General features: G+C 42.1%; 1 protein-coding gene across 1 annotated transcript; it reads right to left on the bottom strand.

Moving 5' to 3' along the window:
- Window positions 1-404: 404 nt before the first annotated feature.
- ZFYVE1 (zinc finger FYVE-type containing 1) lies at window positions 405-26843 on the bottom strand. Its single transcript, XM_026849006.1, has 11 exons — window positions 25680-26843; window positions 11927-12431; window positions 9856-10070; window positions 7686-7792; window positions 6593-6701; window positions 5931-6028; window positions 5708-5825; window positions 5169-5339; window positions 4191-4371; window positions 3575-3688; window positions 405-2515 (listed from the first exon to the last, which is right to left on the bottom strand). Exons 1-11 carry the CDS (start codon window positions 26178-26180, stop codon window positions 2283-2285), a joined length of 2352 nt encoding a protein of 783 aa, XP_026704807.1. The 5' UTR covers window positions 26181-26843; the 3' UTR covers window positions 405-2282.
- Window positions 26844-26949: the final 106 nt, after the last annotated feature.

Below are 26949 nucleotides of genomic sequence, written 5' to 3' on the forward strand. Positions count from 1 at the left end.
AATCCATTTAATAACCATATTCTATATGCTGCATATTCACACCACTCAATACTATCAGAATTAAAAAAAAAAACAACCATCCCTCTTGTGTACAGAAAACAGAAGTGACCTTAAACCTTACAGATATTTTTTTCATTTTGGAAAACAAAGAACCCAAATAATCCTTTCAACATTGTCCAGAAAGTAACACCAAGCCTGCTGCAGTTTAAGCATCACGTGAGATTTTGCTTTGTTGAGCAACAGCATAAAAGATTCAGCTCCAGGACATCAATCAACAACGGACTCTGCATATTGACAGGTTGCTAAGTTACTACGATTGCATATATACTAAAAACACTTAGACAATATTTTCTCTGAGTAGTAATTCTGTCTGTGACAAGGAAAAAAATAAATCAGACAAGTTGTTGAAACAGATGCCAAAGATTTTATACAAGGAATGTCATGGCTGCTTTCTCTTTGTGCATTAACATGGTAGTAAAGCTACATGCGTAAACAGCACACAGGGCACAGCCTACAAACCAAGAACACGTTGCTCACCCATTAAAAAAATAAAAATACTTTGAAGCACAGAATTATGCTGGATGTGCAAAATGTCTTTTAAGAGAGGATTTTTACCTACTTGTGCCCTCCCTTGGGCAGCTGTCAGTTTATGGCGGACTTGACCTACAAAAACTTTAGACAGTCCCCTATAAACTCAGGCAGTACCAATGATGTCCTGGAACGTCTTCCGAGTCTACTCCCGTGTGCAGGCTGGATGTAGTTGTGAAGGGGCAATCACTTTGTATGTTCTTTCAGAGACAAAGTGAGAACCTCTTGTTACAAGGAAAACGTCAATATGCTTGTTCAGAAGATAGTGTCTTTTATAGCAGTTAATTTAATAATACAGTCCTAAAACAGGGTGCTGGGCACTCATCTACACAAGAGCACATTTAACAAGCTGGGGAAAAAAATACCACAGTTCCAGGACATTGCATCAAACTCCAGCCACTCCAAGAGGAGACAGCTCTCACGTGGTGGAAGAATTCTTGTATACATAAGCCAAGAAGGGAGAATTTTAGGCAGTTTAATCCACAATGGTCTCTTACTTCTTATAACTGGAACCACAAATCCACAGTACAAGACAGTATTAGTTAGGTTAAGTGGTGCTTTTGATAATAAAATCAGTGAATTCATTGCAGTCCTTTAATAAAAGGATGAAGTCCAGTGAGTCCCAGCTTCTAGGAGCAAAGAAGAAAGGTTCCCATTTTCCAGGTGAATTTATAAGTTCATATTATTAGAAAAAAGGTAAGTCAAATCTGTGCAGTTTCTAAGCAACCACATCTGAGAACACAGAAGCTCCAGAGACTCCGGGATCACTTAAAAAGTGGGGGAAAAGAAAAGTCATCACAACCCAAACAATTCAAACTTCTTATTTCAGAATTGCCTACATAACTTGTTCTCTTGTTTTGCTCTGGACAAAACTTTTAACTGCAACAAGCTGGCAGAGAAACCTGAAGAAAACCTGAGTACATGAGAGCATTGTCAGGGAGAGCAAGACCCTGCTACCTTTTGATCTGGTACTGAAGCTGAATCGGAAAAATCAGAATGCTTTGCCTTGTGCCATATGATTTGCTTTACCTTTCAGACCTCTACTGGTCTCTACCAGGAGGTCTGTTTCAACATGATACCTCTTGCACTGCAAGACCACTGCTCATATCACAGTTCAAACAAACTTGCTACTGAATCTGGGTTTAATCGTCCATGGCCAGAAGTACGGCACCTCCACATGTAGGGTGGTTGAATTACCAGGTGTAACTTGTGCATCAACACTGGAGATTTCCTGGCGGCACAGAGTCCAAACCTTCCTCACAGGACATCGCAATCAGCAAGACGTTCCAAAAGAAGAATCAGAAGGCCGTAAGTCTGATCCAATATGATAAGGAACAACACCATCCATCATTTGAACTAGGAATACTCAAAGCTTCATTAGCCAACTGTATTCTTAATATACTAAATTATACATAGATAGATTTTTTTTTTCTTTTTAATTGGAATAAAATACACTGGATTTTGGTTTGCTCCAAGGGAGCTCCCTCCCTTCCCCAGTTAATTTGAAATTAAAACCTAGAGGCTGAACATAAGCTCATTCCCAGCGTTCCAAGATGGATATAACACAAGAGGAGGCCAGAAACTGGAAACATGCACTCTGGCTGCAACAGGTTGAGGTGAAAGGGAGACCAGATATTTTAATTTGTAACCCTGAGAACATAAGGAATTGCAAAGATCTGGAGAAGAGCCTGGGGTTAAAGGTCACCAGGCTTTTTATTGCAGTTAAAGCAAACTCGGACTGGGTGATCCCATCCACGAGAGGGAACCGCTCTGCGGTCGTGTGAGCATTCATCACAGAATCCCTGGCCACAGGCCCGACAGTGGTGTTTGGAGAGTTTGATACTGAATTCCTTCCGGCAGTTGTGGCAGTGCAGGATTTCATGGTCTGGTACCCAGTATGCAGGTCGGGCGGCATCTTTTACCAGACCTATGGAGGAAGTGAGGTGCAGGGAATGAGAAAGAGGGAGAAGAAAATAATCTGTGAACGTAACCATGTCAAGAATGTACTCCAGTGGAAGTACTCACACACTCCAAGTCATATACCACTGCCATTAAGGGGAAGAAGACCTACTGACAGAATACTTCAGCACAACAGATAACCATTTAGGCCATAGTGCCATTCTCCCACATTCTGCCTCTCTCCAAAGGGATAGATCATTTCTCTTTAAATGGTGGCATCTTCCCTTACTCAGACTCTTCCAGAGGTTGAAACACTTGCTTTTTTCCTCCCTTCAGTTTCAGCTGTGGCCAAAAAACCACCAGAGTCACCAAACCAAACATTCAGAAATGCATGTACTGTCTGAACTGAGAAAAGGATTTATTCTGCCTTTCATCGAGTCAGACAACAAACACCCACAATGGTGATGGCAGGACGTGCTGTAGGCAAAGCAGTGGAACGATGATCTGCGCAATGAGTAGAATGTCAGGTCCAACAACAGAAGATTCAAATGCAAAGTGAACTGCTATCCAGCACATGAAAGAGCAGCAAGCGTTCACTGTGCTAAGCTCACATTTACTGATTACTTTCCCACCATTACAAACCTGGGCAGCTTCAGATTCTCAGCCCTCCCTTGCAGAAGTACCAAGTGCCAGCAGTATCCATGAACACACTTAAAAGGCACTCAGCATCCCTGGAAGAAAGCCAAACCTGATAAGATGCTTCCTAATTGGCCAGTCTTTAGGGAACTCCAGCTAGCAGGTCACTGCAGGGATGCATCAGAGGAGCATGAATTACAGCTGGTGCACACAGATTTACATAACAGGGAGAAAAGACAAGGTACGAACTGCAGAAACAGTGTGCTGAAAAGCAAGAGGAAACATCAAGCAAGTGAGGTGCAGGGGGCTGTAGCACTCTCAACCAACAGTGGTATCATAGCAGAGGTGCCAGCCTGTCACATAAACTCTTGAAGTTTAATCAGAAGTTCTGCTCTGTGAAAACAAAAATGCCTCTCCACAAAAAAATTCATCACAAGAGAATCGAGCTCACCTAAGGGAATGTCCATGGCTGTCACCACTGCTCCAAGAGTGTTCTGCACAGCTTCCCCCACCTTCCTGGCAATAAGTGTCCCCCCTTCCTCATCTGAAGGCAGCTCAGCCACATCTGCGTGACACAAGAGTAAAGGGCTCAACACCCAAGTCCAACACAATTTCTGCCAAGTTTCAGTTAATTAACATTAGTAAAAACCAGCAGCAAATCCAAAAGGCAGCTTAGAGCCTCTCCTCAGCCTTTATCCCACATCCCCAATCTTGCATTGCAGAGTTTTCACTCTGATTTCTGCAATGATGGGCAAAATATATAGTCAGATAAAACAATAGCATCCCTGCTCTCATGCTAGCTCCACACCATCAGCAGGTGCCAAAAAAACAAAGATCCAATTAAAAGATAATTTCATCAGGGGATCAGATATCTGGTAGGTCATTGCAAGGGTCATCTTCCTGCCAAAAATATTGAGCTCCTGAGCTTCCTGACTAAAAACTCTATGCCAAAGCCCAGTTTGAACTACACTGTCTACACCCAACAGGAATGGTTGTGATCCAGAAGTCAAAGACTTCAGACTAACTATTGTACAGGGATCGTTCCGTCACAACCAACTCAAAATTACCTAACTGGATGCCTCTGTTTTCATAGCAGTTGTCACACACGCGCACTGGTGCTGGTCCCCAGCCTCGCTCAGGCACTGGACGGGTCTTGGAAGAACAGCCATCACAGAAGCCCTCTCCACAGGCCCGGCAGTGATGTTTAGTGTCGTTATCTTTAAAAGGCGTGTTGCACTTATTACAACTCTAATCAGAACAGCATAGAAAGAAAAACTGTTAGTTTGATCTTTCTTAATAGAAAAATAGAGAACAGAATCCCAGGTGGCGAGACTTAGACTGAAATTGTGAAAAATACAGTTACACCCAAGACTTGAGTGCTACCAGCCCCGTAACTTTACCCTAAGGAAGTGATTCAGACAGGTAGATGTACAGTGATTAAGCCAACAGATTGCTATGATCCCTTCATTCACAATCACAAATAATTACAGCCACGTCATGCAGGGCAGAATGCTGAGTATTTGATCTTTGTGGGGCGTAAGAATGCAGAAGGCAGTTTTCACTGAAGAACGATTTGTTTCCTGCAATACACAGGGAATCCTTTCCTAGTTGTATTGTTGGGTCCAGCTTTTTGCATGTGGTGTGAAACCAGAGTTTAAACTCTGCACCTACAAAAACAGTGCTATCAACTGCAGTAGCCAGATTTAAGATGTTGATGCTTTGCTTTGAAGAGCAAGTTCATACAAGCCAGGATTTTCTGTGATCCTCGCCCCAAGAGAGAATCCTCTCCCCAGGAGAGGAGCTCACAAAAAGTAGGGAGAAACAGCCTTTTTAGCTGAGCTGGGCAGAGTCTCTGTTCATACTTTCTCTGGCTAAGTCAAGAATGGGAAGAGCTGAAAGCATTTCAGTTCTCAGAAATGTAGGAGAAGGGCATGCTGCAATAAAACCAGCAACATTCGGAATCTGCAAAATACTCTATTACTTAAGTGATGAGGAAAAGAGGTTTTAGCTACGCAAAGCTTTTCTCTACAGCAGCTGCTATTTACCAGGATCTGAGAGTTGGGTCTCCAGTAAGCTGGGGCAATCTGGTCTGTCAACCAGGAGGTCACAGCTTTTGTGGGTCCCAGGCTAAGTTCAGATACTGATTGTGCCATGAAATTCATCCCATCCAACAAACGCTGGGCTGCATTGTTGTTGTCTTTCAGAAATCCATCAGTCTGGAATGAAATGGATATTCATTTGAGAATAAAACCAGGCAAGCCTCTTTTATTTAGATATAGATGGCTCTGTGAACCAGTGATCTTGTTAAACTGGGGGACAAAACAGGAGAAGAAAAATCACTACCCCTGCACTGAAACACAGGAGTAGGTTTTAATGGTGTATTGTTCACACAAAGTGTTCATAAACTGGCAACTTAGCCATGTCAAGATAGCCAAAAGATGACTGAAGGCCCTTGCAACAGTTCTTTTAAACAGACAGCTGTAATGAAAGCAAATCCATTTTCTCCATCAACATCCAGAAGAAGCAACATAAGCATGTACATGGCTGCACACATACACAAAGACTATCCAGCAACCAGACTTACCCCTGGCCAGACATGCTCAATTTCTGTCCTCACTACAGTATTCACAGGATCTTGGTTGCCAAACCAGTACTGCCGGCTGCGGTACACCACCCCACAGTTGGGACACTCAATCACGTATCTGCAGAAGAGGAAGACAGGTTACCTCAGTGAGATACTGGAAGACCAGTGCACCAGGCAGTGTAGAAGCAAGAGACTGCAGAGACATCTTAGCTGCAGTACTCACCCTGACCAGGCGTACTTGGCAAGGCCCAGCCAAGGGGAGTCAGTGGAAGCAGAGGTTTTTGGCACCACGCTGACCTCCATCCCTCGTTCATAACAGGCCTGTAAGACAAAGGCTCAATTAAAACTGCATTCTTGGGAATCCCAGACTCCAGGTCATGCAGCTGTTTAGCCACATAAAGCATATAACTGGCATACGGTGGTCTCCACAGCAAAGGAGAACACTCATCAGAACTGATTTAAAAACAGAACAAACCCCACTATTAATAATGACATCAGGGCAATGTTTCTACAACAATAGAAACTGTGACAGTAGCTGAAAATTTTCCTGTCTCCTGCACACATCCTTCAGAAAAATTGGCTAATACCAAGCAATGGGCATAAGCAAATAAGAAGAGTAACCACATCAAGTATGTAAAAGGTCAACATCACCCAGGTTGAGAGCAGCTGGGTTCACAAGTTAGCTAGCGAATGACACATAGCGTGCAGAGGTAATGACCTCTCCAAGCAAAAATACAAGTTCAGCAGGGATCAATTTTCTTGTCAAGGCTATGAGCACCCTCCCATTTGAAAAAATGCAAGAAAACAGGCATATGCCTGTGATATTCTTCATTCATTGGGCCATTCTTCCCTTCCTCATTCTTCAGACCTTGTGTTGCTACTCACCTTGCAAGTGTAGACTCTGTTATCATACTGGTGAGAATATCTGCATCGACTTTTGGATTCATGAGGGACTCCTTCCTTTGCGTGGTTCATGCTCTTCTTACAGCCACATCTGAGTACGCAAAAGCAAACCACGAGCTGATATTGTTAGATACAAGATAGACATTACCAAGGTTCATTTATGTTACTATCTTGCATTTGTAGATGTTGTAACCCCAAACAATTTTCACAGCTGTACATACAGCAATGACATCATTTATCAATGAAAGGCAGGCTCTTTGGAAGGAGGTGTAGCAACTGTTTAACAGTACAAAGCAGCACCACACAACAGTTTGGCGCAGGAAATGATCACTGTAGCCAATCTAAATTTCACAGAGGATTTCAGGAAGGACTAACCAAGTTTGGAAATTGATCTGGACAGAGTTAACACCGCAGCCTTTGCAAGTTGCTGCTAAAAATTCTCTGAGCATAAAAGAACAGGAACATAGCACTATATCACATTTGAAAGGAAATGTTTCCAGAAGCATAATCAGACGTAACATCACGCTGCTGTAGTACCTCACAGACTTGGAACACTGACTGCCATCTACTGCCCTGCCAGGGTCAATCTCTGGGCTCTTCCCAGAGAGCTACAAGCCAAGCTCTTATCAAACCTGGAGCTCCACTTAGATCTAGTCACAGAACACAGCCCAGGTCCATGATGTGTGCTTTAGGGTTGTTTTGTTTGTTTTGTTTTTTATATTGTATAGGTAATAAAAATGGTGGGAAAAGTCATCATAGGAAATTTCAGGGGATTTCTTTAGACACTCCTTTCTTCCTGCCCTGTGTGCACTGGGAAAAAGATATGGACAGAAACAGGTTTGTAGCCATACACAAAAATAGAGTAGGCAAAGACCATGCATCCAGCTGGGATGCAGCAATAAGAGCCATCCAATCCACATAAGAGTTGAATTTCAAGCTAATTCTGCCTGGAAGTACTAGCTGATGACAGGTGATGCCAGGTGTCAAGATGTCATGGCAACTTTATGTTCTATGGCTGCAGACCAGGGCAGGACTATCTTCTAGAAAGATGAGGGTGCATTTCTCATCTACTTACCCACAGCTGAGGCACACAGAGGAGCATGTGAAATACTCATCTGGAAAGAAAGAGCTGTGAGCCATCTGGTCATCAGGGATCTCCCCACTGAACCGGTCACTTAGAGCCTGTCAAACAGAAAAGAATGAAGTGGTAAGGGACTGAGAGCAATGCAGACATTTTATGAAAGCTTTTGCAAGCAGAAGCATGGGTTCCTCTACTGGAGGAAGCAGCAGAGAGAGAGATTACACAGCTAACAAATAATGTCTTATTAACCTGGAAACCAAGACCAGAATTAGAAACCAAGCAAGAAGACAACCTTGCACTTGTAAGGAAGTGACCTGGATGCTTGTCAGATACTTACTTTTCTCCTCTCCTTCTGCCCCTACTTTGAATTTTATAGTAGAAATGGGTGGTAGAAGATCGTATCCACCTCTGTGCAAACAATCCATGCCCAAAATAGCAGCGTGCTTGCTAAAAGGGCTTTGCATTCTGGAAATCCCCAGAAGGAAACTTGGAGGGTCATTTCTCACAGTACATAAGGACAGGGTATTTCGCCCTTCAGCTCAGATCGTGCCACCCTAAACTTTCCTCTGGCCCCTTGAAGAATTACTCTTCTCTGGTAAAACTGCAGGACTGAGACAAAGGGTTTTTCTCCATTTCTTGGGAGCATCTGTTCTCAGATTAAGTCAGTCCTTAGCCTTGGCACACTTAACTTTTTCAGTTCTTTTTGGGTGTTATGTTTAAAAAAAAAAGAAAGCACTGGAACAAAGCAGATGGTTAGGGTTTTTCTTGATAGAGATCTCTGAAGGCACAAGGTCTAACTGAAACTCTTCCTAAAGCTGAGGTTACTATAGTGGCTGTCTGACTTGCTCTTCCTCCCTCACTCCTCCCAGGGAGCATGGGGGGAAGCATCTCTGCTCTCTAGCAAGGGTTGACCACACAGACACGTAGACATGCGTATATCTCTCACCACAGCTTCTCTCTGATAAGGTATCTATATAGACATCTGATTTCACAGAGTTTCAAGGAAGTTAGCTTTAAGATCTCTTTAAAGCTTGACAGATTCTGGCCAATGGATTCAAGAGCTAGAGGAGGTGGACATAATCTCTAGCAAGCCTTGTGTCCTCAGGAAGTGAAGCAATAAAAGTTATAGTCAGTAGTGATCTGAACACAGCAACCCCTTTACTGGACATGAATTTAAGTATCTTAGCAGCTGTATCTGAAACTGGATTACTTCATTATTGCAATAAGGTCCTAGAAATTAAACTGGAATTAACCACTCCAGCTATTGTCCCCTTGCTGCCTGTCTGCTCCCTAATGCAAGGAACTGTGTTCATGCCACCCTGATACTTCCCTCTGTACTTCAGCTACTCCAAATACAGAGCAGCTGGATTATCTGTTCCAACAGCTGTGACTAACACCAGAAAAGACTGCTAACACTACCTGTTTCTGCCCCAGTTCTGTCTGCCCCTGCCTGATGACAGCTGTGCTATTCAGGCCAATGAAAATACGATGCTAATCAGGTAGTGGTAGCAATGTGCAGAAACTTGTAGGACAGATTGTAAATTTGAAGACCCAAAAATCCCTCGGACATCCTAGCAAGGTGAATCTTCTAAGAAAATCACCAGCTGCTCTGCCTAATTCCTTTTCATCAGCCTTCTGATTTGATGCTGCACCTCTGAAATGATACATCATTTGGCTTGATCCCATCTTGTTTCCTAGATACCAACATATCTCCTTCCCTCTTTTTGCCTCCTAGCCCTCAGTGCTAGGTTTCGTCAACCATTAACTCCCTCCAAGTCTCTTGCATTCCCTCCCCTTGTGCTGAGGCCATCTTTAGGAATTTTACCAATAACTCCTTTTGGGCATCCTCTTTGTAAATCACTGTCATTAAGTGCTTGTCACTCGCAACATCAGTTATTTTTTCTTCCCAGCTCAGTTTTCTGATTTTGCTCTGTGTTGCTCTTCAAGATCTTGACCTTTCAGGGACTTTGCTAAGGTTTTAAAGTAAAAAAACAACCCAGCCTACATAGCTGTTACACAGAAATCATCATTTTCATGGAAGACTTGCTTTATCTCCAGACATCTGCAAGTCTGCGTCACTGGTTCAGGTGCTTTACCTTTATTAGCTGCAACTGACAGTTACTAGCCACAGTGATACAAATAAAGATTTTGACGAACTACTTACTTTTAGTGCTTTGTAGATAACCCCAGGCTGTCTAGGTGATCGAGTGGTATTGTTCTCCAGCTGCTGCTCCACAGCTCGCCTAAGTCCAGAGAAATCTGTTGGAGGATTGTAGGTCCTTGTTCCCTTATAGTGTATTGAGCTGAAAGCCTCAGGAAAACAGCTTAGCTTCCGAAACCGATCCTGAATGAGCTTCTCAGGAACCTCAGAAGGATGATCTATATATAAGAATATCAGCAAGTATATAAACAACTGTTTAAAATAATATTTAAATTGCACAGTGCTTTCATATGCAACACAGTGCTAGTTTTCCTGATTAAACCTTCTAATACATCTGGAATGCAGTTATCATTATATTTTACGAGGAGGAAAAGAAACGAAGTGTTTCCAAAAGCAGTCTCTGTGTTTTGATACATAGCTTTAGATTCTAAGACCAAGTTCCACAGGTAAAATCAGAAACACCTAGGTTTGGAAACACAGATATCCAGAATAATAGGCAATTTATGACACAATACAAGGAAATTCCATGTCAGCACACTTGTTAGCTCTTCTCACCAGACCATAACCTGGTATAGCTAATCCTAGCGCCTGGTAAGTGAAGGACATGAACCTCACATGGGCTGATTATACTCCAAGATAGTATTGGAGTAGAAGACCAAGATCAAGCCTCTATCAGCCCTTTGTACACGGTGAAGCACTTCAGAACTGGCCACATCAGGTCAGACTCCACAAAACCGACCACATTCTTCTGCCTGCTTCCAACTACCAGCTTCACATTTCAGAATACGGCAGACCTCTTCTTCCCTGACATAAAACTACATAAACACACTTATCTCAATTATCCATCAAGACTGATGGTTACAGCTTGCTGCAAATCCACATGGTAAGAGGTTTCTTTCCTATCCCTACCATGATCATAAAAATAAAATTTTTTGCTACCCTGACTTTGCACACAGGTGCAACTATCATTATGGGTCACTAAATCTGACCTGCTGAAACAGCAAATTTCAACAACTATACGAAATTCTGCGTTGTTAATCAACAAATTTGTATGTAAGGACTTTTTTTCTGCCTTGGCAGATAAGTTAAAAGTCATTAAAAAGCCACTCTAATAATAACCAGAAAAAATGCCAAGTTGTTCTACTAGCTCAAGACCTCACTGGTTAGAAAAGACAAAACGAGAATTGGGCCAGTAGGGAGCTGCTGTGGTACTACAAAACAGAAGACCTCCAGATGTTCACAGACAGCAGGACTGAGCCTCATCTGCTGCAGACCAATTCATTAGGGCTTTTCCTCAACAAAGCATCAGAAATGGACAGAATGAAGAAAGGTTTCATCATGCCTTTTGTAACAATCAGGCCAGGAGAAGAAATTTAGATCCCTGCGTAGTCAAAACCAAAACATGCCATGAATTCCAGAGGACAGTGAATTTCACTCAGACACACAAATCAAATACACAATTTAAATATGCATAGTGCAGTATGACACAAGCCAATTCAAAAGTACTGGTGAAGAACACTGAAAGTGATGGGAATAATAGTGTGCCACACCTGCTGCTTTGGCCATATCAGGTACTTGCACAGTGAAAAACGGTGTCAGTCGATCAGGTCTGTGCCACCACAACCTCTGAATGATGTTGGTCCACAGAATTAAAAAAAGTAAAGCGAGAGTACTGTATGTATTGAAGTTCATCAGTTTCGTTATTCTTGCTCATCCTACTTTCTATTTTAGTTTTATTTTAGTTTTTGCAACAGGATACTCCATATCCCTGCCAAAATCCCAGGGTGTCTCAGTTTTCACCTTGATGACCCCTCCTACAGCTGGCAGAACTCTTATCATGACTAGTCAGTGCTGATGTCCAGCTGGCTAAGAGGATTATTCTAGCTGATCTGGGGCAGTCAGATCACCATCAGGGAGTGCTCTGCTATTTCCATAGCCTGGCTTCCAGACTGGAACAAGTGAGAGCAAAACCCAAACCACATCTTTTACATAGAACACTGAATATTCAATGCAACCTGATAATTTATAGATAGTGTTTAGCACATTGCAATTCAGTTTCTTACTGCCTACTCACCAGAGCCCAGTAGCTTGGTGTACACGGTCTCGTGAAAGATGATGACACCTGGACCCAAAGTTGACAGAGGAACATCTAGGCCACAGCGGGCTGTGGTAGCTTTTAGCTCCTTGGTAAAATGTTTTAAATAAGCCTCCGAGGCATCACCAAGGAATTTGAAGAGATCATTGTGGAGCCTGTCAGCACGAGTACGGTAGATGACAAGGTCAGAGATGGCCAGGACCTTCAGCAGCAGCCGTGTTCTCTGGCTCAGGTTCACAGTGGCCCCCAGAAGGCCCTCTGTATCAATTACCACCACTTTGCGGACAGGGTCATAGGCTGCCCAGACTCCAACTGTGCAAGACTCTTGGGCTGGAGACGTCTTGAAGACTTCCCGGCCATAGAAGAAAGTGTGGTTAAGGGTGTGAGACTTGCCATCCCCCGTGTTCCCAAAGATGGACACTACCTTTAGATGCTGGTCAGGACTGCAGTCCAGTTTCTTAATAAAGTCTTCTTCGTTTCTTACCTTAAAAAAAAAATATATATATATATATATCTCTCTATGCAATTGGAGTAGACAACACCAAAACCACAGCTGGTTTCACGTTTCATAGGATCAATGAGTATAATTACTTTCTGTTCAGAATTCACCATAAGTTTCTGAAGCACCAAGAAGTCCAAAACAAAATACTAGAAAGCAGTTTTGTAACATGTGTACATCAATGGGATTTAGGTTGTTCCATCATGTATCCGTTTTGGAAGTGAGGACTCACTGTGACTGCCTGTCCAGTGAAACCTCTTGTACCTGTCCTGCTCTCACAGCTCTCCAGCTGATAGATCCTTCAGCTGGAAGGAGAAGCAGAGAAGAAAGTGAAGTTCTGCACTGGAATCAGGTGGTCGAAACAGTGCCACAACTACCTCAATGATCCACTACATAATTTTCTGTATGGTGATTTCATTCAAAAACCAAACCAAAACACACACACAAAACCAAAAGAGAGTAGAGCGCCTTTAGCAGTTAACTTCTCTTTGGCTTCACATAGATTAAGTGACAAGCATCATGCTATTTAGGTTAGAGAATAGGGCATTTTCTGCACAGATACTAGAGTCACAGGGGACAGATAAACAAGCAATGAAACAGCTTAGGGGTCTGTATGAAAGCCTGCCTTGGTTTTATTGCAGAATATGGCCTCAGCTTTCAAAGGTTTCATGTTTTTGGCTATGGTTGTTTATCACTTGTGGGGGTTTTTTCTTCTAAAAGGCACTTTTTGAGAAAGATTAAATTCACCTCCTCTGTCACAATTCCCTCAAGGAATCCCTGTTAGCTGAAAGGAGCAGGGCTTCCTTCCCCTCTCACCTGCCTATGAAGTTCTGGAAGCTCCTTGGCTATCTGCCCCCTGCAAGCACAGTTCAAAGGTCTCATGATACATGATACACAGAGGCCATGAGGTAATAAATGCTTTCTTTGAACAAGTTTATTCTTAGATCAGCAAATTAGTTTAAGGCTCAGCCAGCCCCCATTTGCTCTGGTCAAATCTATCAGCATCATCTAGACATTGAAGGAAAAGAAAAAACAGCCAGTGTGCCAAAAAATAAAAAATAACCAGCGTGCCAGATTGTGGTTGGGAACAGCGTTCAGAAAGAAAAACTGTGGACTGTGGGACTGCAGTAGCTTCTCACAGACTCAAAGCATTCAAGGCAGCCTCACACTGTGGAAGAAAACAGGAAATGGAGAAATCAAAATGCTTTCAACAGAATCTTTTTTGGTGTCTGTGGGAGACCATCGAGATACATTCAAGTTAGAGGTGCACAAGAAAGCATCTGCTTTTTTCGTAGCTGTGATTATTAGCCTGTCATCAGGAAGGTAGTTTAGATGACAAATGCAGTTTCTCTTAGTATCTCTGGAGATGTCTCTCTGGATGAAAGGAAGTTCTTTGTTCATGGGATAGCTCCTAAAAACATTCACAGATTTAATAATATAAAAATGTTATGTATTTGTAAGCGAACAGGAATATGATAATTTCTTCTTCCAGATTGTTTTGTTTAACTCCTGCTCTCCCAAACTTCTTACCACAAGGGTGGCTGACCCTCTTTTTGCCAGTCAGTAGTTATGCACTCCCTGGACATCACAAAGAAATATCGGTCTTCAAACAGCTGCTTAAGTATTGGCAGGACAACTAATAACTAAGGTCTTTCAGGCAGCACTGGTTATTATTCCAGTACCAGTTTGGGAGAGTTTGTGGTAAGGCCTGAGTCAGTAATGTCAGAAGACACAACGGACAATAGGGACCACAGGGATAAGGGTAGCTCTGCAATTCATTCCCACCAGTAAGAAACAGGAGTCAACTCACACAAACTCTGCTGCAGCTGAAATTGTCCCAAGCTGAGCTAATGCAAAGGTCCACACCAACAGCCTTCTTTCTATTTCAATGTACTTTAACTGCTGATAACAGGACAACTTACTGTGGGAAGGAGAGCTGGATTGCTGAGCCAGACAGAAGAAAAGTTAGTACCAGATCAATAATCCAGATCACTCCAGTAGAAAAGTTATGCTGAATATTAAATCAGCTACCCAAAGCACGAGCTGTTACCCCCTTCTAAGGCTCTATGCTCTTTCAGACTTCCTTGTAGGACAGAACTCAGAAGTGATTTGGACAAGCAAGTCATCCAGGAGCACAAGAGTGCACTGAAGTCCAGCTGGTCCGATGTTGTGTCTCACAGGACTCAGTAATGGGTGAGAAAGAATTTAGACATGAAAAGAGCAAATGTTTTCTATCATGCTTTACCAGCTCTCAGTAGTCAGATGTCAAAGGACTTCCTGAGCAGTGGTTGCATCTAGACACCCATGTTTAGTAGAGAAGCAGTGGACCTATCCTCTAGGAGGTTGTCTAATCCCATTTTGAACCTAGTCACAGTTTTGGATCCTGCAACATCCTGTTATAATAAATTCCATGTGGGGGAGGGAAGAAACAAAACCAAAAAACCCACTTCCTTTTGTTGAATATGCTTGTATGTCATTGGGTATTCCTTGCCCTTGTGCACCTGTCGTCTTTAACCACTGCTGAGCACAGGGATGATACTCTCAAAGAATCATCCACAACAATCCCCTTATCAGTAGTCAAATTTGCTTCCCTTGAGCAAGTTCCTTTGAGACATTTAAAGTCAGAGTGGGTGTAATAATTGTGGAAGTACTAATCCCCATTGGGCTCAGGTCCCACTTCTCTGTTTTGCTTCTTATCTCTAGAGAAATTTGCATGGTAAAACCTTCTGCTGCATGTGCACAGGACTCATGTTTCCATAGCTGTGTCCACTCTCACGTTGCCCAAGAGCTCTACATCCCTGATATGAACAGCAGATGGTAAACATGAAACCTTCCTTAAATTGCACAGCAATGTCAACTAAGAATTAAAACTTTGTATGTTGACCCTAAGACAAGAGACATAACTCTCTGGCCCCCCTCTCTGTTTTGCCATTTCTAGTATCAGAGACTCATTTACACTTTTTTTATGCTTCAAAGAAGAGCTATAGAGCTCTTAGAAGAGCTATTTATTCTAGAATGAATAGTTTTTACTCCATCATAGGTTAGAATCCCATTTAGCCTTCTTTTATAGTTTTAACTACATTTCTGTTACAACTGTCATCCAGCCTCTCATGCAAGTCATTCCACCCAAGTTGAACTGAAGGTGAAGGTCTTCATCAGGAAAAACAGAGAACTTTACAGCTAAAATACTCTTTAAGGAGAACATATAACCACATACCATGCTGCCATGGAACACATTTAGATCTGAAGCCTCTGTGCCACCCATACTTGGAAATCTATTATATCTAACATAACAAGTTTCCTAGATCTGAGCCATAATAAAAGTAGAATTATTTAGGAGGAGATACGAAAGAAGAACTGCTAAAATGACATTCCTGCCTATGAATTTCTTGGAAACAATGTTATTAAAACAAAAACACGTTAAAAGCTTAGGAACAAAATCCATAAAATAGAACAGAGTTTCCAGTGACCTGTACTCATACAGCTTTAAATCTGTCTCCAGGCAAAACAAACACATTGAGAGAATCAGACATTTTTACCACAGTTTTCTCCTTTTAAAACTCCTTATGAACCCTTTAAGGCTTGCTAATACTCATGGAACTGGTGCACAAAGCCAGAGCTGTGCTGACGATACAATAGCTCAAAACAAAAAATCAAGAGTGCTTGTCATAGCATTCATCAGAGCGCCCTCATTTGCTAGTCTTACACTGTCATTTTGACTTACATTGGTACTTTTGTTGTTGCGTTTTGAAATCTTACTCTATGCTTGACCCAATTTTAACAGAGCATTCTTAATAACTAAAACATATTTTCTGCAATCAAGATACCATCATACAAACAATTAAATTTATGAGTCATTAGATTTGTCTGACAACCAGCACACAACAGTATCTTCCGATACACAGCCACTAAATCAATAAAGAGGATACAAATTTTTTAATGAATGGAAAAATAAGCTACAAGATTTGTAACAGCACATCCAACTATATACCAGCATAAAATTGCAAACATCTGAAACAAATCAAGTACAAGTGGTCAAAACAATCAAGTGGGGAAAAAAAAAACAAACAACCCAAACCAGTATTTCCCTTAAAGCATTACTTAACACTGAAAATCCAAGCAATTCTGCTCACAGTTAAGAAAAACATTTTAAAAGATAAGGCTTAAGAATTCAAGCTAAAATCTGAAATCAGAGAGACAAACTGCAAAGCAAGCTAAAACAAGTTCTGCAACCTTTCAAGTAGTCCTGAACTTCTAAAACACAAAACTGAGACAATCTTAGGTAACTGATCTTAAGGACAGAGTATCATATCAATCACTAAACCTGGAAACAGAACAGGTCTGTCAGATCTGCTCACCTCAACATAGACCACTTCTTTATGACACAGCTTCTAAGTTTTGGCAGTTGAGCTTTAACAATCTGAGCTCCTGTCCAGAGGCAGATTCACACAAGTCTTAAGGGTGCATGCCTAAATCCCCAGGTCCTACCATTAAGTCATTAGATCAGAATGTCAACGTACATTGAAAACAAACAGGAGAGAAACCTATAAAGCAGATTTCTTCCTTTAACTACAGTCTTTAAGACATATCTAAGACTAACCTGAACCACAGCAGAGTGCTGCCACCAAAATTCACACCTCTGCAGAGCTCTTCACAATCATTCCCAGAAAGATAGTGAATGAATGCAAAGAAGTGCACCCCAGCAACTCAAGTGCAACAGGGTATTAAAAAAGCAGCTGGAAACTCCCTGCTTTTGTCCCAGGATAAACTTTTGTTGATGTTCCCAAATGTTTCCTGCTACCAAGAGAAAAAAAGGATTGGGTAGATCCCTGTGAGGAAGATAAACTCTCTGCTATGAAACCCATGCCATCAGTAGAGCTGTGAGAGGGGCCCTAGACTATCATAATTCAAACTCTGTTTCTGCTAAAGTCACAGGTTAATTCAGGCTGAAAGGGACCTCAGAAGGTCATTACGCCCTCCCAGCTTTTAGAGGCCTCCAAACAATGGCAAAGATTTTGATCATAAGCAGGTGCTCAAGAACAATCAAGGCTGACTCATAAGTCCAAGCAGCTCTAGTTTCCTACCTTAGTTTGTCTCCTATACCTTTTCTTCTGTATGACTTCCCACGAAGAATGCCATTTATGCCATTACTCAAGTCTTCCACATATAATTTAAAATCCATAATCCAATTACATAGACCAATTTGATAGAGGAGTGTCTCTAAGATACACATTTCCTAAAAGTTCGATGAAAATAAACAGCAGAGTAGAAAAGAAAGACTCTAACAATTTTTCTGAGGAAAAAGCCTGTCTCTTGTCCATTCCACACAGCCACCAAGATACAGCAGTAAGCTGAGCAGTCATGCCCATACTTTCTAGCTGGTAAGCATGCTGGTTGGTACATGATAGCACACATACTGTTTCTTACCCAAACGGCAGATGTGAACAAGGGAGGGCAGACATCTCAAAAGTAGACTTCATTAATTCTACTGCTCAAAGAGTTACTTGTTACTATGTAAACATTTTATGGTACCTTGGGAGAGTTTTCCCTGAAGGGCTGTGTCAGTGGACTAGCTTATAAAATTGTGTATGTCATAACAATAGATACAATCTGGTATTCAGGATAAGTTATTAACCATTGACCCAGCAAACACTTAAATACATTTATCATTATTGTCCTCAGTAATCTTCTAGATTTCGGCCAAGCTGACAGTGGACATCAGCATTTTCAGGATCTCTACAGAGCCTCAAGCCCAAATTGAGTGACCTGACACCAGATGTGGGGAGGGCAAAATAAAGGAGGGGGCAGATACACCCTGAGGATTTAAGATTAGATTCCAACGCTCCTTCTCAGCTTCAGCTAGTTTTGATCTTATTCCCTATGCTGGGTGAAGGTCTGGCTCAACCAAAGGAAAGCATTTGTATTAGGAGTTGTTTTCTAAGCTTTCGAAGTTTTCTGTACCTGCCTTCACTGCAGTACCCCCTATGGTTCTGTTGAGATTGTTCTATTAGAACAATTGAGATTGTTCTATTGTATCTTTTTCAGATGAAAGCTATCCTGTTCCTTCCCACAGCCCTTGCAAAGGAATTCAGGGACAGTATTTTCATGGGTTTGTACAGAGCTTAACAGAATGAGTCTCAAGAGGACCTACAGGTCCCTGTAATGAAGGTCAGAGGCTGCCCATGTCTGAAGCCCATGTCTACCTATTACAGGACTCTTTCCTGAAAGGGACAAAGAGGTAAGAGTTAAATCCTATTTAACAACTCCACCCAAAGAGAGAGACCCTATTTTGAAGGTTTTAAGACAGTGGTGGAAAAAACATAAGGGGATAGGAGGTAGTCTAATCTGATTGGACTCCTCCCTAATGTAAGAGGCAATATTGACTGAAATATTGATATCATGTGAGAAGTTACCCTTGCAGATGACAGCTGAGGTATATGAAACTTCTGAAAGCAGAAGGAAGACTAGACAGTCCACTAAACTGTGTGCTAGCTGAAAAACTATTTTTCACGAACTCAAACTAATAGACTTCAGCGTAAATGCAACTGCTGCAGAAATAGCACTAATTTAAGAGTGCCATCTAACTCAAAGAGAACTGTAAACAATGAAGCAGAAAACATTATTTTGTATCCTAAGTACCTTTCAAGTTTGCCCTCATGTTATTTTGGCCACACATCTACCAATCACCACCCCAGTGTCACAGCCACAGCAGCAGAGATCACATCCAGGTGAAGAGACTTGCCCAGAAGACAGCAAGTCAGCGAGTGATTGATCTTCCTCAACACTAAGGGTAACTAGATTACCTGAGTGGACACTACTTTAAACCACTGTCCTTGTTAGGGGCATTTACAAACTTACTTGTATTACAGTTCCCCTCTTCCTAGAAAAGTTACTCTGGTTATTTTCCCAATTGCAGTGTGTTTTGACAGGTGGGCCAAAGGGCTGTGAAACTTCTGCCTTTATGCAATCCTACAGCAAGGCATTAACAACCCAGGTAAAAAAAGTAACAGGTATACTGCACCAACATCTGCTTCCCCATTACCCCTGCAGAAGTCAGAAAGTGGAGGAGGTGGAAAGGACAGAAGGGCTGGAGGACAGCAAGCTGCCAGTTCCCTTTCCTTTCTTGAATGCACCTCAAAGCATTCACATCCTGCTCCTGCTGGCAGCACCCAGGAGCACAAAAGGATTCACTGGATATATGCAAGGAGGAGTACAGCAGATGAAGCACTAGAACATCCCCTTTCAACGACCAACTCTGTTTAGATCAGGAAGTTAATTTAAATTCAGGAACACCTCGAATGAAGCAGTAGATAATTCCAGAGTGGCTTGCTACCAGCTTCTCTCACTTGTGACATGCTCTCCTTAGCTTTCACACCTGCACTCATTTCAGCATATGGACAGGAGACAGGAAACAAGCAAGAGATTTGACTTTAATTATGGCCCAGGAGAACTACATCATGAAGAAGGTGGAAGAGCAGTTCCAGGGAAAAGCAATATTTGTAAGTGGCAATGTTCAAAATAGCTAGGAGTCAGCATAAGATTGTTAAAGGAGCTGTGCATTTGTTGAATGGATGGCTCCTCTCCCACCTTCTAAAAATACTTGTCAAAATACTGGTATATATCCAGTGGAAGAAAGAACACTCCTGACCAGCAATTGCTAAGTAGTTTTTCTACTATATTCCAAGGACAGAAAAACAGATCACTTCAGTGTAGGAGAGGGAACTGCAAAACTGATAACAGACTGGAATACTGAAAAATAAAAAAGTAGTAAGAAAAAAATTCATAGAGTATAGGACAGCAGACTCCCAAAAATAACTTTGGCAAGAAAACCTCTCTGAAGCACAGAGGAGGAAAACTCATCAATAGTACAGAACCAGCAATGAGGGACAGAAATTACATATTGTGATCCAACAGATTACACTGACCTGCAAAACTTGGATCTTTCTGCATTTCTTCTTCTTCCTTTACATCCATGGCAAATACACCAGCTGTGACTCTTCAGTTTACAGGATATGGACTGAAATTCTCAGAAACTTACAGCTGACTGTGCTACACTAAAGCACCAAAAAAAACCCCAAACAAAAACCCAACAAAAAAACCCCATGCACACATTCCCCCAATAGCAAATCAAACAAGAGTGTCATAGGAACTAGTACCATTTGCTAGACAAATGCTTTTCTGCTACAGAGGCAAGTAATAAGACTTAAAAGATTGTGATCTTCTCTTAGGAGAGAAGATACACATTAACTTCCATGGACTGACAAAGAATACTTGACTAGTACAAGCATTCCTAACAGAGACTCCTAATGGACTCTCTCCATTTTTTTTCATCCCTTGTCTTTGGCCAGGCTCAAATCAGCAGGTAGTAAGGAAAAACCACAGTTACTTTCATCAGGCTTACAGTGGGAGTGAGAAAAACAAAGCAGCTAGCATCCCTAAAGAGTTATCACTCTGGACGTATAACTTCTTAACAAGAGGGGACAGACAGAGGAGGACACATGGACTGTTACACTTTTAGAGGCTGGCTATTTGATGATTGTATAAATTGGTCTGCATTTAAACAAAGGCTATGGGTCATTCTGCATCATCTAAACTGACTTCAAAGCATTATATAGATCCTGCTCAGTATTTGCTGAGGGAAAGAGCTTAATCCTTTAGGTGTCTAACTCTGCTAGCAGGAATAAAAAGAACTCAAGGAATGGGGCTGGATTTAGGAAACTGAGACATCTATTAGCAAAACAAGATGAGCCTGCTAATTGAGGAAAGGGAGCTCATAGTGGCAATCGCAGGGGAGACTCAGTAATAAGTGTATGCTCCTCTCTCCCACATAAAATTATACTGCTGGACACATTATTTTTCTGACTGGCTAGAGGAAAAACTTTCTTCCTGTCTCCTTAGTAAGACAGGCTACAAAGTCAGTACCTTTTATTTTTCATTGCAACCCAGAGATTGGGTAATTTATTGTGACAGAGCTAGTTTCTGGTCAAAGATCAGCAAACTCTTTCAGGCAGACTAATAATGATCAAGCATGTCCCCTATCTTTGGGGATCAATGAAAGACTTTCTCTACTTCTGTAAAGTGTACTTGCTGAGTCCTTAATTAGGGCTTTGGACAAAGTGTTATCACAGAAGCCACTAGTGACACTACAACCAAGTTCTGATCCTGTGGCAACAACTATCAACATCTGTTCCCCAAGATAAAAATATCGAATTCCTGTTATGCGTTGTTAAGCGCTTTTTCTCCCCTACCTCAGAAGTAGTAATAGAGTTCACTGTACAACTGACAGATAACACTCTGCTTTATGTTAAAGAGCTCTACTGCAAAGGTGCGTATAAAGACAAAGCAAAAAATGGATACGCTTCCAAAAACTGCATAAACGTAAGCACAAGAGACAAATGAGTGGAAAAGTTCAAGAGACAGTGAGACAGTATCAGGACTTGAAACAACTATTCCAACCCATGTCAGGTTTTTATTGTGTTTTTCCTAATAGATCCACGAGTATAGGGGTGTTTTAAAAAATTTAAAAAAAAAATCAATTAATTGACTCTGTAAGTTAAGGGCAGTCAGTCCCTCCCGGGTGCAAGGGGCAGACTAGTGACAGCACAATGAAGGTTGTCTGTAAATTCAGAGCAGATCCAGAGATTCAGCTGGGGGATTTACACACAAAAAGGAAGGCACACAGTTTGAGTCTAACACTGCAAAGAGGAGATGTGGAAGATGTAATGAGAGCAGTGACAAGACCAAAGCAACTGACTGAGGAAATAATCCCCACAGTATCATTCTGAGTGGAGATGAGCAAGGAAGATAGACTATGTCAGAGCCAATTAACAAACAGATGCTGCAGTTATCAAGAAGAATTTGATTGAAGTATCAGCTTTAGATATGCGATAGATAAGGCCAAAGGTTTAATACTGCAGAAAGAGAAACAGCTTGAGAAAAAGGACCTAGAATGAGGTGTAAACTGCAGGTGATGCCAGTTTGTAAAACATGGACTAGATTTGTTCTCTGATAGAAGTTGTCAGTAAGGTCTTACGAGGGGCAATAAGTCCTGGAAGAAGGAAAGGAAAATTTGTGGTGTAGGTCAGGATGGCAAGGGACAAAAGTCACAAAGCAGCTTGCTGCGTGGTGTGAGACAGCTGGAGTTGGACTCCATGGGAAACAATCTTTCTCTGGTTCTTCCACAGACTTGCAGGGGGAGCTTGGATTTAACCTTTAATGGCATCTTCTTAAGATGAGATAACCAACCTCTCTATCTGAGGTGCTCAGATATAGTGCTGCTATGATGAACATCACAGAAAAGCTTGCATTTCACAGATATGAACTTAAGCTACCATGAGTTTTCTACAAGCAACTGCTTCAAAGCAGTGGTTTAAAATGGGGCCTTTCCTGACTAAGCGGATTTGAAACAAGCACAAGAAGTCCTCAACTTTCTGAGCTTATGGTTATGTCTGCAAAGCACAAAAAGCTCCAAACTAGCTTTGAAGAGGCCAGCACATCTGTGCAACATGGCACAAAGACAATTATGCAGATCTCAGAATTATCATAGCTGTGTCAGTGCAGTGCTGAGCCCAAACTGAGAATCTCCACCTCTCAGCTAAACTAAATTTGCTCAGGCACGCATCTTTACAAATCAATCTGCATTGCTTCTAGATCTGGAACTAGCTCAGTCATTGCTTACATGCTATGAAGGTCCTTCAGTTTAAGAGCTGCCACCTCCAAAAAGCCAACAGGAACAATAAGATGAAATACAAACACTTGAGCTTAACAACTCAAGTTCCAAAGGATATTAAAAAAAGAAATTTCTTTACCTTGTGTTCCCATCTCATTGAGCCACTTTCAAGTTAGAGGTTTGTAAACATGTATACATCAGCAAGTATCTTGATCCATCGTGTTTGCTCAGCAGCATAACTAGTTCTGCCTAATTTTGTAGGACTAGCATTCAACATTGCTATGGCAAAATCTACCACTGATAGCACATCAGCAGTTTCCTCTCTTATTTCCTAACTAATGCAACAATCTTCAAGTTCCAAAGGTCAGAAAACAGACAGTTAAAGCCATACACCCTCAAACCCTGAATCTCCACATTTCAGGTTATTGCTGTGTTGGCATTTTTGGACAAAAAGTTGGTTTAAATAAAAAGCATGCTAAGGATTTCTCCCCAAGTAATCAGCAATAATCTTGCTAAGGACAAGCACAAAAGAAAATACTGAGGATCACTTTCCTATACATATTGGCTGTTTGGCATTACCAAGAGCAAAAGATGCTACAGAAGATGTCTGCAGAGTTAGCTAGTCATCTGACAGCCCTCTCTAAATAAAGGTCCTCATGTTCACTAGCAGAAACATGACTATAATAGCAAGCACTCTAAGTTCCAGCTGCCAGAAAATATTTTAGTTGAAAACTCCCAAACTGCTTTGACACTGGCAGTGAGATGTCACACAAATACTCAGCTATGAGGAAGAGAGGGTCACTCCAGATGGAAGAGCTTTGATTCCATATCTTGATAGCGTAGCAAGATCATTTTTGGAGAGCTTTTTCCACCTTATTCTGATCAAATTGCTATGATCTGATAAAGGACCACGGCTGTCCCAATCAGGAAGTTGGCTTTATTGCCCATGACATTCAAACAGCAATGCAGTTGCTTGCAAGAGGCAGGGAAAAGTCTACCTCGGTAAGGCTTACAGATTCACTACTATAAAGATAACTTAAACTGGTATAGCTGCACATAGCCACAGCTTGTGAGCAGCTTTCCAGAACAGCCCTGTTCTAAGGCATTTCAGAGCTTGCTCTAGTGGCTAGATGGAGATTATTGAAAAGTCTGCATCGTAAAGTAATATTTGCATCTGCCATGCATTACCAAGAAACGTGTGTGTGCTTAGGGGAGGCATATATATTTAGGACCTGAAACTCAATCATTCAGTTTACAGTCACTGGTGTCCTGCAAAGTGTGTTTTCTATGTCAGCACCTCATAAGGACTGTCATTCTTTCCTCCCTTTCCCATCAAAAATCCACAAGAATTTGTCAGTCAGTACACATGAAGTGACCAAAATGTGACACAAGTATCTTACATCTATACTATGGTATAATTACAGTGTTCATATATACACACTCTTCTATAGTATAGAATAGATATGAGATACTCAAGTCACATCTCCTTGCAATGCATGGCAGACTCGTTGACTGTTACTATGAGGGATACAAATTAACTAATCTACCAACAGAATATCATCACAATTCTTTTTACTGCTGGTATCATGAATATGTTCAATTAGAGCAAGCAGATACTGAGTCTTCAGGTGACTACACATTTTCTTGCAGTCTCTCTTGAACAAGGTTTGACATGAAGGATGCAAACTGGAAGCCAGAAGACAAAGCTGAATTTTTAGTTGTGTAACTAACCTGCTCTGTGACTTTCACACACTGCTGTTTTTACATTTGTATTTTTACATTGTAAGGTGCTTACGTTCACCAAATGTAAGGGCCAACGGGAAGAGTTCATTACCTGCGTATATTGAATGCTAGACTCTTTAAAATAACGCCTCCCGAGAAGCTGTTCCTAGTCAACTAGTATTTCTATCATTACCAGCAGGCCTACCACAAATTGGTGGCCAATTTCCTCCTCTTTCAGCAAGAGGCTAACATGGAATCATATTTGTGACAAGCAATACAGATTCACCATAATGGCACACTTTGGACCCATATTTCTACTTTATCTGTTCCTCAGAATCAGATGAATGTACTGGTGCTAAAGGTGGCTAGCAGGGGGCTGTAGTCTTGCACTAGCACTGCTTGGTAGAGTCATAGTCATATGGTAGGAGATTGGCTGCCAGTACTCCCATTTGCAGGATATCTACTGCAATACTCTCAGTTCATTTTTGTTCAGGAATGATCAGCATCCTGCAGAGAGAGCTCTTATCTTAGTTCTGTGTGTCTCAGTACAGAGTCAATTCTCTCACCAGCTTCACTTACCAAGCCTCTTAGAGGAGGCTCTTGCCACACATAAGGTTTTAATGAACTTGACCTTTTGAAGAACCTGTGAGCGAGGCCACTCCAAGCCACTGTGTCTTTTTGGCCCAAGATACTCACTTAGTGCCACTTAACTGGCTGTCCTCATTTTGTTACTGTTGCTGCCAGTTACACTTCAAGTATTCATCATGCATCACAACAGCCTGTCAGACTAAGACAGAAACTAAAGGATCTCACCCGTTCAAACAAACCACAGCAGTTCTTACCTGAATCTCCTCAGTTTCATCCACCAAGAGGAAACTCACAACTTTCTCTGTCATCTTCCTTCTCCTGGTCTCCTCATCCATCGCCGCCTCCTCCTCTTCCGGCTCCTGGGCTTTGCCAGCATGGTACACAGTGACGGGGTGCTTCCTTCTGTTCCCCCCAGCATGCGTTCTCTTCTGACACTCCACGCAGAGGTTGATTTTGCACACCTGGCACCTCACTGCTGCTATCTGCCTTGAGCCCGTCATACTGGCATGCATTATGTTCCCATTGGCACCTTTGCAGGAGTCACAGTACGGGACATGGCCGGGTCTTATACGGGTCCGTTCGTGGTTCCGTAACCTTTCTGGCTGATGCAGCTCTTCTTCACAACGCTGGCACTGTAGGCTCCTGCACTCGTCACACTCAAAGATTGCTTCATCTGTCCCACTGCAAACATAGCTTTCCTGGCACAGGAGTGTCGTATTCTGTCCTTTCTCTGCAGTTTGTGTGTGGGCGCTCATCTTCAGATTTCTTTAAAGCAATGTTTTCCCTCCTGTTCTCTTTTGAACAACAGTATGTGTAAAAGTCAGTTGCAAAATTAGTATTTTCACAGGGGAAAAAGAAACTCAACAGGAATGCTGTCCGTGCTTAATTTCAAATCATTAATAGATGCTTCTGTAAGACTCATACAGCGACCTGACTCCCAGGAAGAGCCTTGCTAAGCACAGATGAAGTTTTCTTTCTTCAAAATAAACTTAAACAATGTGGCTGGTTTCACGTGTTGTTACACCCAAGTGCCGGTATACATTTTTTTCTCTGCTTAGTATTTTCAGTGATGAGAAAAAAACTCCAGTCCGGTGTACTTCAGCAGATAGGGCAAGTATTGCGCTGAAGCAGAGACTGGAGGGAGGCAACTGGTAACAGAGAGGCAAGAAAGGCATTAGAAACGCACAAGTGCACATACATGGACACACACACCGAGAAGACTGTGTCAATACTAGAAAATTCTCTGCTTTCACTTCCCAGCTAAGCTCCTCCTTCAGAGTTCACAGTATTTATTTGCTGGGAATTTCCTGATGTGCTTCGCCGGATAAACAAAAATCCGCTTTTGTGCACTCCTTCTAGTAACGCTGGCTAACGACGGCCGCTACCGCTGCCAGACGGCGGATTTCGCCCCTCTGCCCCCCGAGCTGCCCCCGCACCGCTCAGGGCGGGCTGCGCACCCACCCGCCTTTGTCTCGACCCGCTGCCTCCCGGCCGCGGGGCCCCGGGCCCTGCCTCCCCTCCCCT

Source organism: Athene cunicularia (genome assembly GCF_003259725.1).
Source record: "Athene cunicularia isolate RWA chromosome 5 unlocalized genomic scaffold, athCun1 chr5_part1, whole genome shotgun sequence".
NCBI classification, from domain to species: domain Eukaryota; kingdom Metazoa; phylum Chordata; class Aves; order Strigiformes; family Strigidae; genus Athene; species Athene cunicularia.